The sequence below is a fragment of the Eschrichtius robustus genome, chromosome 1, assembly GCF_028021215.1.
Source record: "Eschrichtius robustus isolate mEscRob2 chromosome 1, mEscRob2.pri, whole genome shotgun sequence".
Taxonomy (NCBI): Eukaryota; Metazoa; Chordata; class Mammalia; order Artiodactyla; family Eschrichtiidae; genus Eschrichtius; species Eschrichtius robustus.
In genome coordinates this window covers 24,794,028-24,811,865 of record NC_090824.1, presented here as the reverse complement: position 1 = coordinate 24,811,865, position 17,838 = coordinate 24,794,028, and the positions used below count along the sequence as shown (strand labels likewise).

General features: G+C 44.9%; 1 protein-coding gene across 4 annotated transcripts in view; it reads left to right on the top strand.

The window, feature by feature from the left end:
• Positions 1 to 17,838, top strand: part of NRXN3 (neurexin 3) — a 1,618,670-nt gene that overhangs the window by 21,028 nt on the left and 1,579,804 nt on the right. For all 4 annotated transcript variants that reach the window (XM_068558635.1, XM_068558546.1, XM_068558806.1 and 1 more), the window contains exon 2: positions 13,875 to 13,892. In XM_068558635.1, coding sequence (XP_068414736.1) covers positions 13,875 to 13,892 — 18 coding nt within the window. The remainder of the gene's footprint in view (positions 1 to 13,874; positions 13,893 to 17,838) is intronic.

Here is a 17,838-nt window from a genome sequence, read left to right as displayed (position 1 = left end):
ATTAAGAAACCTACCCAAAGTCATACATAAGGCTCGTGGCAGAGTTCTGTTGGGTCATTTTAGAATATAAAGCATCTCTAGTTCAGTAAAGGGCAGAGTAAGATTGTAAGATTGGGATTATCTTGATGGTGTGCCTTCCTTCTTCTACCCTCCACCTCCCGACCCCTCTTCTGAGCTTAACGGAATTCCCAGTGATCCACCTCTCTAAGAAATAGCAGCTGGGGCCACCATTCGAAGCGTCTTCACTTCTCCCTGCGTCCTAGCTAGGCCCCCCTTAAGCTGTGTGTGATTTACAAACAAGCAGGACCAAAAAGGAAAAATCCTCCCTTGTGGAGAATTAGGTCAGTGGCAGAGTTGGGGAGGGGAGGGATCCAGACCTTCAGTTCTCCCATCCTTCAGTTCACTCCTCTTGCCTGAAGCTATTGGGGCAGAAGCCAGGGGTGCTATTGGGAGCAGACATCTGGGGGTGGGGGGCTGGGGGATGCGTGCAAACATGAAAGCTGTCTGTTTTCCAGCCGCTTGGGGCTCCCCCTTCTCTCAACGTATTTGTCTGGATTACTCGAAGGGGGATATTAGTGTTGTCTAATAAGGGCCCTAGATTTATAAGGGATTTGTGTGATTAATTCCCAAGCAAAGTATAGCAGATAGCTTAGAGCTCAGTCTGTGTGGTGGGTCTACACTTCCCATTCTCTGTCCTTTCTAATTGGTTTTGGGGGAGGCTTTCCTCTCTCCTCTTTGTTGTCCTGATTGTTGAAGGCTCTAGCGTTTAGGGCCCCACCGGAGGGTAGCTGAAACCGTTTTCCACTGCTGCGATGCATGAGTGAGTGTCTGAGAAGACAGTGAAATCTCCAGGCTCACACTCTTGTTATTCTGTGAAAGCTGCAGATATTTGGCCACTTGCTTCTCTGTCCCAGTTGCCACCACCATACTCTTAGTACTGGATTCTTCTCCCAAACCCCTCTCAGGGCACTGGTCCCCAGCTGTGGCACAGTGGGAACAACAGTGAACTGGGATGCAGATGACCTGAATTCTGGTTTCAGCTTCAACATTGTCCAGCTGGGTGGACATGTCAATTCTCCTGTCTTGGGTCTGTTTCTCTCATCTGAGCATCAAAGGATCCTGTGCAACTTTATGCCACTGATCATAATTATAACTAAATAGCTAAATGTCTGTCTGGTTATTTGTGGCCCATCTCCCCACCTAGACTTTAAGTTCCAAGAGTGCAAGGCCTGTGTCTGTTTTGTTCACTAGCCATCACCCCAGTGCCTAGCACAGTCCCTTGGACATGGATATATGCAACGAGTACACGTCGATGGAATGAACTGGTTAACCAAAAGAGATGGATCTGCTTGACATACCAGCACTCTTCCACTTCTAAAATTCAATGTGTCTACTCTACTCTGTTCTCTCTGAAACAATCAAATTTTAATGTTTTTATTGTTTTTAACTGACCACAGACGTTACAAGATAAAAATGGCGATTAATATTAATTATAACTCAAAAAGCATATTATCAATATGTAAAATGTAAATTTCCTTCTAGGGGCTCCCTCTCTGCTTGCTTGATATCTGCAGTTCCTGGCAGTGGAATGCCTCCTTGCCTGGGTTTCTGAGCTCCCTCTAGCAGGGTCTGCAGAATCCTGTTGAGCCTTTTAAAATAGGACTGGTACTAATTAGGCTACATGCATGGTTTTCAGGCTCAAGAAAAAATTATTTTAGGTTCAGAGCAAATACTGTAATAATTTCACATCACAACACACCCTTGCTTTGCAAAGACAAGAAATCACCCTTGTCCATTTCCTGAAAATGAAAGAAAGGGAAGTGTATAAAGGAAAGCAGAGATGCTGACAGGCGCTAGTAGTGAGAAAGCCTCTGTTAGGGCTACTTGCTTTCTTCTGAGGTTCCCCAGGTCATTTAGAAACTCCTTTTCTCAGGGCAAGGACCCTTGGGAAAGCACTCAGTTGAAACTCTCCAGCTAGCTTGAGCCAATATATGACCCCCTCCTTTTCAAGCGCCTGGCAGAAACTGCAAATCAATCATGACCCTCTTTTCTTTCTAAGATCATATGCAGCCTCAGACTCTTTCTTAACACGTTACTCCGGGATGTTACCAATCAAAGAAAATGGAACTAAGCATGGTGCCAGGCAGGTCATTAGGCATTGTATATACAATTGACTCTTTTGATCTTCTTAACAACTCAAATTGATGTAATGATTCCCATCTCACAGATGAAGTTTAAGTAACTTTTCCAAGGTCACGTAATAGATAACAAAGTTGGGATTTAAGCTCAATGCTTATGGTCTTTTTGGTGCACTACATGCCTTGCTGGGAGCCCATCCTTCAGGGATGTCAATCTGACCACTGGCCTGTTTTGGTAAAATGTTCTTACAAGATTTCTCTCCACTTAATTGTTGCTGTTTATCCTCTGGGGACCACTGCAAGGTTTCTCCAGCAAAAGACTTTGAAGCAGTCTCTGTCAACCCCAAATCCCCCATTAATGCGAAGTGTGATACTAGATGGCCGCATATGGCCGCCCTATCATGTTTATACACTCTCTTGGTTATTAGATTTACTATAACTGCATCCCTGGCAGTTATTTTGAGTCTCTAGCACCTAAGTCCCTGTCTGGCATGTAGTTAAGTGGTCGATAAATGTTAGCTATTTCAAACTGAAACAGATACAAAGTCTCACTATGGGAACTAAAAGGGTGAGGATAAAGGCTTGTGATAAATTGAAAGGCTTCCCAGCTGTTCTGAGAGCCTCAAAGCCAGCCTTTCTCAAACTGTGTTCTGTGAGATGTTACTAGGTGTTTTACAGAGGAAAAAGTGTCCAATGTTCCAAAAACATTGGGAAAACTGCAGACTATATCCCCTCTTGGACTTCACAATGTACCTTAGTGTAGGTGTGGCTTTCTGAAGTCTTGCCATAGAGATACTTGATTACCTTGCTTTAGCTCACTGTTTTCTAAATGTATTTGACCACACTTTTTTTTTTTTTTGGCGAGGAACTCCTATTCACATCTTGCTAGGTGTTGTATTTTTATGGAATTCAGTTTTGGGTATGTTGCCCCAATTTATAATTCTTTCTCTGAAATACGGATCTGGAGATCCTGCCCAGCAGAAGATATTGTGGACACTCAACAGTTTCCATCAGTTTTCCACACCAATTTCTTGAAATTTTCCCCCATGTCCCATAGGGTGATAGATTTGGGTGGTTAGACCAGTGAAGGAAGAAATAATAGGGGAAGGATGGGTGGTACTGTGGGACGGAAAAGAGCTTTATATTCAGAGAAATCTGAGTTCGAATCATCGCTACCACTTATGAGTTAAGTGGACTTGGGAATATTAACTTCTCTGAGCCTTGGTTTCCTTGTGTGTTAAGTGGGGATAACAACAGTATCTACATCAGGATTAAATGAGGTCATACACATCCGACACTGCCACAGGTACCTGACACACAGGAGGCCTTCAGTAAATAGCAGGGATTATAATGAACTGTGATCCCTGTATTTCTCTTCTTTTAAAATTTCTGTTGTAGTATCATTGTGAATAGGGACTCTGCTTAATGTTTTTCATACCAGGATGTAGCATAGGGGCCAGTAAGGAATTGCCACTCGATTAATATTTCTGGAGTGAACACAGGAATGACAGCGCTTTATTGTTTACAAAATGCTTCCACATTTATGGTCTCATTTCAACCTCACTGCAACCTGGTCATGTAATTGGAGTCATTATTCTTGCTAGTTATGGATGGGAAAGCTGAGGCTTAGAGAGGCTGTGTGAGTTGCCCAAGGTCAGAGAGCTGGTAGTAGGCTGGAAAGTCAGGGCTCAAAACCAGGGCTTCCCTAAGCAAAATGTGGTGTACAGTAGTCCCCTCTTATCTGCAGTTTTGTTTTCCATGGTTTTAATTGCCCACAGTCAACCATGGTCCAAAAAAAAAAAGGAAAATTCAGGAAATGAACAATTTCATAAGTTTTAAATTGTGTGCATTTCTGAGTAGCATGATGAAATCTTGTGCCATCCTGCTCTGTCCCACTCGGGATCCCCACCCATCAACATCATCTGATCCTGACATCCAACCATTGACATCATCAGTTCTCCAGGATCATCCAAAGTAGATAATCTTTCTTCTGACCGATCATCAGAGGGTCATTAGTAGCTAAGTGCTACATCACAATGCCTACATCATTCACCTCACTTCATCTCATCATCTCACATCATCACAAGAAGGGTGAGTACAGTACAGTAAGATTTGGGGAGAGAGAGAGACATCACATTCAGATAACTTTATCACAATATAATTGTTCTATTTTATTACTAGTTATTATTGTTCATCTCTTACAGTGTCCATCTGCTATGAGGACTTTTCTAAAACCCTTGTCTTGTTAGGTGGGGGCCTACTGCAGGTGCCAGCCTCACGGCCTAAGGTGGGGAGTAGCAGTTAGCTAGAGATGCCTTTTGTTTGCAAGGCTTAAGCAGCTGGATAATTTATAAATTAAACTTTATCATAGGTATATATGTACAGGAAAAAACATAGTATATATATAGTGCCCAGTGTTATTTGCGGTTTCAAGCGTCCCCTGGTGGGTCTTGAATGTAGTCCCCATGGATAAGGGGGGAACTACAGTATACAAACAATGGAGTTTATTCAGCCTTTAAAAGGAAAGAAATTCTGACACATGCCACAACATAGATGAAGCTTGAGGACACTGTGCTAAGTGGAATAAGCCGGTGACAAAAGGACAAATACTCTATGGTTCCACTCATATGAGGTTCCTAGAGTAGTTAAACTCCTAAAGACAGAAGGTGGAAGGGTGGTTGCCAGGGGCTGGGGGTAGGAGATACAGATAGCTGTTGTTTAATAGGTACAAGACTTTCAGTTCTGCAAGATGAAAAGAGTTCTGGAAATGGGTGATGGTTGCACAACATTATGAATGTACTTTACACCACTGAACTGTGCACTTAAAAATGGTTAAGACGGTAACTTTTATGTTATGTGTATTTTACCACAATAAAAATTTTAGGAAAACAAAAAAAACCCCCAGGGCTTCTGATTCTAAGCGAGGGGCTGTTTCCCACATTCTACAACAGCGCCCCCTACAGAGGAGCAGACATAAGCCTCCTCTTCCAAGGCTCTTTGTACTGAATTGCAGAATTTGCAGAACTCACCTCCACTGAAACCCTTGCTTCTTCCAGATCGTTCTTCCAATTGGCATAAGCCCCGAGGAGTTAGTCTTTCCAGAGAGCAAGGAATTCTTGGAAAGGGGGCAAAAACTCTGTCTCATGGAAATCGCTCAGGTGAGGAAATGTAATAAATATGATTCGCCAGCATTGATTAGCACTCCCTCAGTGCCAGACACCCTCTCAGTGCTTTTGCATACGTTAGCTCCTTATAACCCTAACATCAGTCCCCATGAACTCTTTTCATCTTGCAGAACGGAAGATATGTAGATTGTCCCCATTTTACAGGTGGGGAAGTTGAGGCTCAGGTTAGTTAACATGCGTGAGCTCGTATACGTAGTGTGTGGAAGAGCCAGGATTTTCACTCAGCTCTTCCTGCCTCTTAACCCCTGTGCTCTCTGCAGGAGACAGGGAGATTGAAAATGTCTGCATCTAGGCTGTTTTCCTAATATGAGGATTGACTGATTTCTTTCCCCTCCTGTGGTGCACTCCTCTCTATCCTACCAGATGATGGGACATCCTCTCATGTGGGTCAGTTTCTCCTTTGATTTCCTGGTGTTCTCTGAGATGCAGGTGTGTACTTTCCTCCCTGTGGGTCATGCTCATTTGGGGAGGCCAACACCCATTTCTTTACCTAAGAAGTTGGCATTTGGAGCCTGTCTCCAGCAGTGTCCATCTGCTGTGAGGACTTTTCGAAAACCCTTGTCTTGTTAGGTGGGGACCTACTGCAGGTGCCAACCTCATGGCCTAAGGTGGGGAGTAGCAGTTAGCTAGAGATGCCTTTTGTTTGCAAGGCTTAAGCAGCTGGATAGAAGGCTCAACTGGGTACTTTCCCTTTACAAGGGAGGTATCAACAAGCCAGAAGAAACATTAATAGTAACAGTTTCAGTAAGTGTTTACTGAATATTTACCCTGTGCCTGGCGTTGTACCAAGCACTTTGTATGCATCGTCTCGTTTGGTCCTCATAGCAGTCATTCCAATTAGGTACAGTCAGTTCTGCTATAATGCTTGTTTTGAAAATGCAAATTTGTTCCAATGCTATTGATATATTAGGGAACAATTTGAGCATAATAATTTCACTTTTGATTATGCATGATTTTGCCCATGAGAAGCTCTAGGTGAAGGCAGAAAACTGCAGCCAGATGAACCAAACTGTGTAGGAATGCGCAAAACGCACACACCTAAACACGTGCCAGCTACTTCAGTTACCAGGCATGTTATGAGCCACACCCATCAACATCTGGTGTTATAACTTCCTGTCCAATTTCAGATGACCCTTCTTTCATTACTTCAAAGCAACTTGCAAGTTTCCCACTTCCACAAGCAACTTCAGGTCTTTTTCAAGTGCTATACTTACTGGATTATTTATGCATTCCTTAACCACTAACATGTGTCAAACGGGTTCCTATCTTTCATTATGTGTCACTGATGAAATTTTGGGGTCCTGTGTCCCATTCCTGTTTTCCCTGTAAGCCCTGTGGTTTCTACTATGTGATTTTGCACAGCACATTGACTTTTAGGGATGCATGGGTGCTTCTAGCAGAATTAACTCCACTGCCATCATTCCCATGCGGCTGAAGAGGAAGGTAAAGTAAGAAACTGAACAAAAATATTTTTAATAACAAATAGCAAAGACAGGATTTAAAAAGCCCAGATTGCTTTACCCACTGCCCCCCATCTGTGCTCAGAACCTCTAAAGAATTAAAAAAAAAATCACGAAGAACAAAGCCCACTGTCTGCGCTGATCTCCGACTGTATCTGTAAGAAGTAGATTCCCTCTTCTCCCAAGTGTCGGTCAAGCTCAGTCTCCTCAAGCCACAGCCACTACAAGTGTGTTGTAGCCCCTAAAGTGTTCGGGCGCAGCGGTGACCTGGCCCACAGGAGTGCCATCCTTGTTCCTTCCTGTTTTTCATCCTGCTCCTCTCCCTGCCTCTGCCTTCCCAGGCAGGCTGGCACCTGACACAGCAGCTACCCCTCCGCTGCATCTTGCAGTCTGGAGTTATTAGCATCAAAGAACAAAAGCAAACAGCACCAGGGCTTGGGAGGGCTCAGTCTTCTACAAAGGCGGATAAATGGGCTCTGTGTCGGGGATGAAGCTAACACCACCTGGCCTTTTGTGGAAAGACAACTCTTCCTGTGTTTGAAGAGCTCAGATACTGAGAGCCAGAAAAAGCCCCAGAATGCAGGAAACCCAGCCTCTTTGCTGCTGGAAGTTTGCTTTAGCTCTCAACTAAAAAAAAAAAAATTACTGTTTCTGTATATTTGTTCCTGAAGTCGAGGGAAGAATCTTATGCTCATTTTCTTCAGGGGCAAGAAAGGATAGACTGTTGGGGAGATGCAGTCTTTGCCTTTTTAATTTTTTTTCTCCTAATGTTAAAAGTCAGGTGTAATCCTGAGTTGAAAACCTGCCCGATGTTTGTGGGCCTGGGATAAGAATACACATGGAGGCCAGGGGTCAGCCTCCCTTCCCTCCAATTCCAGCACCACAAATATCCTTGTGCACATTTTTGTGGATGCCCCAGCTTGTAGAAGTCCACAGCTCCTGCAAATAGCTTCCCCTTGGCCATTTCTTGACACAAGGGTACACACATCAGTGGGTTGGTCTGCTTTTGGGAGAAGGGACACAGGGAAGAGGCCCACGTGGATTTGGGGCAGTTGGACTTCAGAGTACCTGAGCATCTGAGTGTCCTCGGGGTCAGTGGCAGGTGTTGCTGGTGCCGGGTGGGCAAATCCGGCTGGCGCTGTGGACTGCTCAGTTCATGTGGTGGGATGCGGCTGCACAGGGGCCAGAGGAGGCTCCTCTAAAGTGTACGGCCCAGGCAGGAGCTCCAGTTGTCCAGACTTACGGTCACACTGCATCTGACCGCCTCCTTCTGCCTGGGCTATGCCTTTTTCTCACTCCTATGAGATGCCCGATATTCTTATCCCTAGTTTATAGCTTGATGGGTCAGATGGTACCTCTCCTGGTTTACTCTTTTATTCAGAAATATAGGTTGACCCTTATCTGATGTGCTTCTCTGAGTATAAGAGGTATTAGTAATGACAGGGCCTCTTCACTGGGTCTTAATTTCGTTATCTGTAAAATGGGATGAATAATGTTCCTACCTGTTAGGGTTGTGGTGAGAATTAAATGAGAAGATGTATATTAAGCACTTAGGACAGTGCCCAGCACACAGAGAAGCCTCAGTAAATGTGAGCTTTATTATGATTAGTATTGCTTTGTGCCAGGGACGTAGAGGCATTTCCCCATTTTATCCCCAAATTCATCCTCTGATATGTGATGATGGACAGAGTAATTGGCTCTGGAACAGACATGTGACCTAAGCCAAACCAATGAGAGCCTTCCCAGGGAATTTACTGGAATTACCAGGAAATAGGCTGCTCTCTTTTCTCTAGAGCTGCCAGATTCCATCTTTGTTACCATATGGAGACAACTCACCTGATAATGAGGCCAACGCTGAAGAAAACAGGGTTCTTAATAGAGTAAGGGCATTAAGACAGACCCAGAGTCCAATCCCAGCTCTGCCTTTCTGTCCATGGGCACATACCTTAACTTCTCTGAGCCTCAATTTTCTCATGTGTAAATGGAGACACCAATAACATCTATCTATCTCAGTGAGTTGTATCAATTGAGATGATCTAGTCACTATTCATTGCGTATTGCTGAGCACATCTTGTAGGCCAGATCCTCCTTAAACACTGGGGATACAAGCAGTGAATGAAACAGGCAATGCTGCTCTCATGAAGCTTATATTCCAAGGGGGATTTAAACAATAAAAACAGACCCATCCTATAATGTCAGATAGTGATTTAGTGCCATACAGAAAGGAAAAGCCGGGTAAATGGTAGAGGAGGGTCCCTATTTTAGAGAAGGTGGTTAGAGAAAAATCCTTCTAAGAAGGAACATTTGAATGGATACCTGAAGAAAGTGAGGACCAGTCTTACATATGTCTGACAAAGACTGTTCAGGCAGGCAGGGGAATAGCAAATGCACAGGCTCTAGGCAGGACCTGCTCAATTCATGTTAGTTCCTTCTGCTGTTTGACAGGAGGGCTGAGGACGGGCCCATATAAACTGGCACCTTCCCTCTCCTGTCTTCCAAGCTCTGGCACTCACACTGACCTCGGTGGATGGCAGGTGCTTGAGAAATTGTTGCAGGTGGGATCCTGATAAAAAGGAGTTCTGGTCCAGGCTGGGGCCACCTCTGTTAGGAGTGCCATGCTCAAACCAGGGATGGGAAAGCCACAAGAGAGGAAGGATTTGAAAGCCACTGCCACCCTTCACCCACTCTCTTTGGCATCACAACCAGGGAAGAAGTAAATTAGGGCAGTCCCACCTCTACTCAGTGCCCCACAGACGCTTACTGCGTATTCAACAATAATTTCAGCCACAAGTGCATATGCCCAGCATGGTTATTTTAAAGTTCACCGGAAACAATTTCCTGCAATTTGGGGAGATGCGGTTCTTCTAACCAGGTGGGGGAAAGAAAGGACCCTCCATCTGCTGCTGTTGCAGAATACAGCTCAACTCGGGGAGCCCTCCCACCTCACCTCTCATTTGGGCTAGATCATTTCAAGAGGCAGAAGTCCAAGATTCCCCCACTTGCTACTTTTATACCTCCACATACCCACCCCACGTCCCTGGAGGAGCTTTGGGGAGCATGGGGCAGGCTGCACAGCCAGGCTCCTGGAGGCGAGGCCCAGCCAAACCTTCTGGGACCCCACCTGGTGAACTCTGCCTTGGGTCTGACCTATTTTCCAGGAGAGAAAATAGAATATAGATTTAAATGCAGTGGTGCTCTGGAAAACTACAGGCCTAGCAGTGTGAGAAAATAAAACAGCAGGAGGGAGCTGAGGAAGTGTTGGCACGGGAGAGGATGCCAACTCCCCTGGATCAATCTCATCTGGTTGGCAACTGCCTTTTCTTTGGCAATTTGCGCCCACTTTTTATCTATCAAAAAATTGATACACACACACACACACACACACACACACACACACACACACACACATATATATGTCTCCTCTGATCCGTCCTAGGGCCCAATGTTGCTCCCTCGTTCACAGACTCCAGGCTGTGTACCAGCAGCAATGACAGACAGAGGTGCTCTGGGGATGACCACCTTGGAAGTGGGGAGGCAGCGAGGCATGGAGCTAGAAACCCCCAGCTGCATCCTAAGTCAGACTTCCTTGCTGTGTAACCACAAGAAAGGTTGCTTTTTTAAAAAACACCCTTGCCCTCCCATATATGAAGGTAATAAAGTTACCAGCTAACATTGACTGAGGGCTTTCTAGACGCTAGGCACTGTTCTGAGCTCCTCCTTACCACCCTAGGAGGTAGGAACTATTAACACACCCATTTTACAGATAAGGAAACTGAAGCACAGAAAACTTAGGTAACTGGCACAAAGTCCATGCAGCCTGAAGAGCCAGAGCCTGAATGCCAGTAATCCAGCTGTGGACCCCCCTTTCTCTGCGTTAATCCCTGTGACCTGGCCTGCAGGACATGTGTACCCTTGGAGCCAGGGTGAGGGTGGGGGTCATCTTTACCAAACCACAGGGATTAAGGGTGGGAAAGGAGATTCCCCAGAAGACAACTGGGACTTGATACAAAAAGAAGGGGAAAACGATGCTGGACACACAATACAGCAGATGGGTACTGTTGAGGTTCTGATCGCCCCCTATTCCGCTCTCCCACTGCCACACCCCAGCCTTTGCCATTTCATTCTGTTGGTCAGAATTGAGTGCAGAGATTCAGGTCACTCACTGCTTCTTGGAACAGGTGCCAGGTGATACTGCGTCTCTTTTCCTCAGGTTGGACACGAACGCTCAGAACTGCCTCTGGCTTGGTGCCACAGTCAGGAACTGAGCTTGGACGCTGACCCCTCAGCTAAAGAGGGTTTTTCGTGGTGGCCTGTTGCCCCTCTTTGGCAAGAAGAGATGCTGTATTTTTTATTTGCAGGACTAGAACTGGGCTGCATTAAGGCTTCAGGAGGGAAAACAAAAGAAATAAGAATGGAATTTGTTTTGCCCCTACATCTGCTCACCTAGAACTTTTGAACTCCCCTTTGCCCCAATTCTCGCTGAGGAGTGGGAGGGAGGAAGGAGACCCAGAAGGAGGGGAGGGCTGGAGCAATGCCTTCGTTCACAAGCAGAAAAGTTGAACCCAAATCACCAAACGAAATACAACTTAATTCCTGTTGTCAGGCTTCCCTGGTGGCGCAGTGGTTAGGAATCCACCTGCCAGTGCAGGGGACACGGGTTTGAGCCCTGGTTCGGGAAGATCCCACGTGCCGCGGAGCAACTAAGCCCGTGCGCCACAACTACTGAGCCTGCGCTCTAGAGCCCGCGGGCCACAACTACTGAGCCTGCGGGCCCAGAGCCCGTGCTCCACAACAAGAGAAGCCACCGCAATGAGAAGCCTGCGCACCGCAAGGAAGAGTAGCCCCCACTCGCCGCAACTAGATAAAACCTGCGCGCAGCAACGAAGACCCAACGCAGCCAAAAATAAATAAATTAAAATAAATAAATTAAAAAAAAATTTCCTGTGGTCTCTTGGTGTTTCCAGGGAGCCATCTGGTCAACATATTTGGGTAATTCTGTCCGAGGTAATTCAAAATGATAACAATCAGTGCAGCTAACGTTTATGCAGTGTTTGCCTTGTACTGAGTTAAGTGATTTACAAGTATTTAATCTCATTTAATTATCATAACACTATCAGGAGGGGAGCTGTGTTATCTTCCCATCTTACAGCTGAAGGAAACAATCCGTTCCCTGGTTGACTCAAGGTCATCAAGGAGGTCAGGATTTGAACCTGGACTATCTGTCTCCATAATTTAGGATTGTAACTACAGTGCCCAAATGCGCGACTTAGTGTTCGAAGAACTTTGGGATCCAAGGTGTCCTTTCTTCCTTGGGTCTTGGTGCCCACGAAGAGTGCGTATCTATGAACAACAGTGTTGACACTTTCACCACTGAACTCCACCATGTGTAAATAGTTTGATACCCTGCTTAATGAAGGGGTATTTTAACCACCACTCTTCTAGGCAGTCCATCAGTCACGGTTAATGGCTCTGCTTTGTTATTTACGCAGCATGTTTTGCCTTCCCACCTCTTCTATTTTGCCTCTTTTCTTCCTCCCTGCTGCTACTCCAGCCCTAAATCTAACAACTCACCAGAAAACCTGGAAGTGGGTGTGGCTGAGGAATGATTCAGAGCTCTCTGTAAGTCTCATTGAGCAAATACAGCTTCCAGGGAATGCAGGGTGTGGGCTGGAGAAATGCCCAGCTGTTGCTGCAGGTTAGGTCAGCGCCTGGATTCTGTTGGGGCAAGAGCCCTAAGGAACTCGCTGGAGCTCTGCAAATCTGATTGCTGTAGATTAGAAGCACATAGGGTAACTGGGAAGCTCTCACCGCTTCCTCATGGCTTCAGGTGCTCACTTGAGCTTGCAAACTGAATTCCGGTCCCATATGCCCTGGAGGGACCTGGGTTTCAGTTGAATGAACATTGAATTGGGTGGGATGCAAGAGATCCAGGGTCTTTTCTAGGATCCCTTCCCTGAACTAGCTGTGTGACCTTGGACAAGTCTCTCAACCCTTTTTCATCCTCCATCTTAGCAAAAAAGAGTTGAGCTAGATAACGTCTACGGATGTCCCAGACCCACGATTCAGTGATTCTAAGGGAGTCACCCAGGATGGCCTGGATGGCCAGTGGTTTCGTGAAGTAACCCCGTTCCTTCTCCTAAGCTGTAGTATATCCTACCAGGTCAGGTCTAGGGATTTTAACAATGCTTTGGGATGCTTTTGGTTGGGCTTCCCCAGCATAATTCTATTTTACATTTGAGGGTAGGAGGAGGAGATTGTATTCATGGAGATGATGGGAGTGAACCGTTCTTCATTTTTTGAAAGTTCATTGGTTTAATTCAAGTGTCAACCTTCCCAGGGCTGGATGTTTATTTGTAGTTGTCAGAAGAGATTTCAAATGGCAATTTCTGTCATTAATGATGGTGTGAAATGCAAGGAGAAAAATTAGGCGAGGCAGAATTTCAATGTGTGTGGCAAATGATCTACTCACACACAATCTCATGCACACATACTGCTGTCTGTGATGAAGAATGGTCACTGGGAATACTGGGGAGGGAGGGAATTATAAATGTTTTGTGATCTTGTGTCCTCCAGTCTTATGAAGTGAATAACGCTGCAATTTGCTCTTAATTCTTATGCCTTTTCCTTTGTTCCTCAAGGGAATGGTTTATTATTATTTTTTCTCTCTGTGGGGAAACCTTGCTTGACTTCATGTCCAGTGTTCTGTAACTGGAGGGGAGGAGGATTTGCTTGGGTGTTGGATTGCAGAAATCAACCAGAATATTTTAACCAATATTCTTGCAGGATTCCAGTCTGCTTAGCTCTTTGGAGCCTTATCTGATTCCAGGATGATGTCTTTCCGGACAGATGTGAAGCTCACCTCTCTTGCTACATGCACAGTGAAAAGGGAGCTTGGCCCCTCGGCTTGCATGGGTGGTTTTTGGGTGATGGTAGAACTAAGTGCTCAGAGTCTGAGCATATTTGGAGTCTTGCATGAACTTGGTAGTCATGCAAGGACACAGTGTATTGTGTGTGTGTGTGCTGCTAACACTCTTCTTCCCTTTTCTCCCTCTTTCCTCTCCCTTTCCCTCCCTTTGAAAATGCTGCCACAGATGTCAGTCAAGGTCCAGGTGAGTCTTTGTGTTTGTACAGCTGCTGTGGAAATTTCCCCTCTGCCAGATTGTGCATGGTTTGACTCTGAGGGAGACCTTTTCCTAGGGACTCTAAACAGAACAAAAATCTAAGTACATTGCATTTTCATTGATTTAGGTTTATAAGAAATGCCTTGAATTGATGGATTTGTATTGGCTTTGAAGAACCATATTAAAACCAAAGGAATGTGGTTCCCATGCTTATACAATTACTTTCTTCTGATTAATATTTCTGGGTGAATAAAAGAAGTGGAAATTGCGCAATTTTTGAAAATAATTTTTAAAGATTTTCTTATGATATGTATTCTCCAATTTAATAAGCATTTTTGCCTTGTCTTCATAAATTTTCTATAGCTTCATGTGGTTGAAAGTTGAAGATATGATATACTTAACATGGAAAATATGATGTGGGTAAAAGAAGGTTTCTTTCTTTATATTCTAAGAAATGACTTTACTTTTCCACAGTGGAATTAGCCATATTTTTTTCCTAATGCTTATAATGACTAATACATGTTCACTGTTGAAAGAAAGAAAGAAAGAAAGAAAGAAAAGAAAAAGAAAGAAGAATGGTTTTTATCAATGGACGAATAGATACTCATCCAGAGTCCTAACTGTAAGCAATGTGTGCGTATAGACATATATGTGTACACACACACACATAGACGCATATGAGAGGAACAGCCATTTATAGATAAGTGTCAGGTGATTTAGAATGGTTGGAAACCATTCTAAACTGTCTAGAACTTTGGGTTAAGAGTAACCTTACCAAATAAGAAGGGGGTATCATCTTTCTTAGGTATTTTCACATATATTTTCTTATTTAGTCTTTTTAACATTTAATTCTTATAGCATCAGTATAGGATAGGTATTGTTATGTACATTTTGTTTATTTATTTAAACTTTTTATTTTATATTGGAGTATAGCCAATTGACAATGTTGTGATAGTTTCAGGTGCACAGCAAAGGGACTCAGCCATAAATATACATGTATCCATTCTCCCCCAAACTCCCCTCCCATCCAGGCTGCCACACAGCATTGAGCAGAGTTCCCTGTGCTATACAGTAGGTCCTTGTTGGTTATCCATTTTAAATATAGCAGTGTGTACATGTCGATGTTATATACATTTTAATGTGAAGGAAATTTAGGGCCTGACAGATTAAGCAGTTTGTCCAAGGTCATAGGGCTTGTCAGCACACTGGAATCTGAACTTGGGGCTTTCAGACTCCAAAGCCCATGCATACTGCATTGGAACATGCTGGGTCCCGTCCCAGAATTTCTTCACTTGAAGATCTCGTATTTCCTAATGGGACTATTGTTTATTTTTGCGCAGAGGTAATGTGACTTTTTCTTTATTAGTAGCACCCTTTCCAAATGAATTTATCCTTTATCGCTTTTGAATATGTAAAAGAATCAGCCAGACTTAAGTAGGGTTTCTGATCATTTGATCTATATGGAATATTACACAACACAAAAGGATAATACTGTTATCCCTACCAAATACACAGGGTTTCCCTGCCTCTGCTTCTTCTGCCTACCCCGCACCTTTGAAAATAACTGGTGTTTGAACCAAAGCACAGGACGGCATTTTCTAGGAAGATATCATTAAATTTATTCTATTTAATAACATTTTAGTTCAGTCACTCAGGCAGCAAATATTTATTTATCGAGAACCTACAATGTACCAGGCGCTGTTCTAGGTACAAGGGATAAAACAGTGAACAAAACAGAAGACCATCCCTGTCCTCATGGATCTTCTATTATAGATTGGGGAAGACAAGGAACTAAAAAAAATATGTATCTTTATATATATCTATATATAGATAAATATACACACATATATACAAACATATATACATCTTACATATGTATGTATATAGTAACATGTCTATTGTATCAGGTGGTGGGTAATAAGTGCTGTGGAGAAAAATGAAGCAGGTAAAAATGAAGTTGCTAATTTAAAAAGGGTGGTCCAGGAAGGTCTCTTTGCTAAGCTGATGTTTTTTAGGATACTTCAAGTGAGGGAGTAAGCCCAACATCAAAAATTTTGTTTGTAAAAGTGCCACTTGGCTTAACCTCTTCTCTTCCTGGTTCGTGGCAGAGATGACCCAGGGTCTCCACTTAGACTTGTGCATATTGTGTCCTGCATAGCGCTGCCAGCTCAGGGAACGCATGGAGGCCAAAATCCAATCTGTGTTTTGCCACGCCTGCACCCAGGGGCAGGCCTCTAACCTGGGGGCACCTTTTCCTAATTCTCACAAAGGCGCCCTACTGGTCCTGGTGGGGTGAAACGCTAAGGACCCTTAGGCTCCCCTCCATCTCTTCAAAGGGATGGAGGTCAGTGGGTGACCCTACCTTAGAAATAGCAACTATCACTAGCACAACACTGCACTATCTCAGTTTCATGGCCATTATCTCATTTTGTTCTCTCAATAATCCTCTGAGGTACATTGCGTGAGCCCCATTTTTCTGTTGAGGAAGTTGAAGTCAGGAGGTTAAGTGCTGTGCTGAGGTCACCCAGCAGCTGAGTAACAGGACCAAGAGGGGATTCCAGCCTGATTCTGAACCTTGCACTCTCCATTCTGCCCTTGAGGTGTCAAGAGCTGATTGCCAATCTTGTCACCCTGTTGACCCTTGCTTTTTTTGTGGGTTCTGAGCCTGAAGCAAATCACAGGTCCAGAAACTTCCCTTGTGGCCCCGGCCGTAGCAGCAGGCAGCCTGAGCTGCCCGGCCCTGGCTGAGGTCAGCGGGCGGCCTCCCGTTCTCCGAGCCCCTGGCCAGGCAACCTGGAGCCAGCGGTGCTGTGGCTCCGAAACAGGAGGCCTTGAGTGGTTCTCTGATGTATGTTTTCCTTCCGCTCAGGAAGACAAATTGGGGATTTTATGAACTAATGTAACTATTTACCCAGGGGCCGCTGGAATACTATAAAGTGATGATTGATTAATTGATTAATTTTACATGTTGAGGAGATTGCTTAGAAGTAACCCTACTATAAAATGCAGTTGGAGATGGCGCCTGGCAGGCAACACCTTTCCCAAGGTCCAGGAGATGAGCTGGGGACTCAGAAGGAGTGTCCTGGTAGGAGAAAAGGGGCAAGCGGTATTTCGATGGACTTCTGTGTGGGAAAATCCACAGCCCGTTCTCCTAGTCCTTGGGAAGGAGTTTCACGATAATAAAGTGGCAAGAGGCATTTGTGGTGTGCTGACCTGAAGGAGGTGAGAGACCCTCAGCTCTGATGCCTCCCATGCATTCTCTTACTGAACTCTTCACATCTACCCCTCCAGGTAAGTGTCGTCATCCTCACTCCAAAAGAGGAAAAGGAGACGCAGAGAGGTTCAGTAACTGCTCACGGTCGCCAGCTGCTAGCACAAACCAGGATCGCAGATGGGTCTGCCTCCAAAGCCTGTGCCTTTTTCTTCAAAACCCTGACATTTCCAAGGCAGAGCTGTGGGCCAGGGGTACATCTTATCTGTGTCTGCATTCCCAACTCTGCACAGTGCATGGCACCATAGTAGGACCTCAGAAGTACTTCTTGAGCTGAAAGGGTGGCCACAAGCACCAGGGGCAGTGTGGGTCTCTAGGGTCCCGAGACATGTTGGAGCTCAAAGGGTATCCTGTCTAAGGATTGTAACTCTCTTACTTTTCAGAGGAGGAAATGGAGGCAAAGGGAGGAGAGGGGCATCTCCAAGGCCATGTAACCCATTTGTGGCCCTGAAGGGATTCCTTATGCCATGCTCCTGGCCATTAGGATCTGTCCTTGGGCTGCCTGTGGGGCAGGAGTGGGCAGTCCCAGCCCTGCCAAACTGTTTGCCCTCAGTCCTCTCCCCACCCCCGATGTGTTCTAGAACTCTCTGCCAAAGGGAGAGGAAGTGCTTTGGAGGTGAGGAAGAGGACGGGGTAGAGGAGGATCTCAGAGGCAGGGAACAG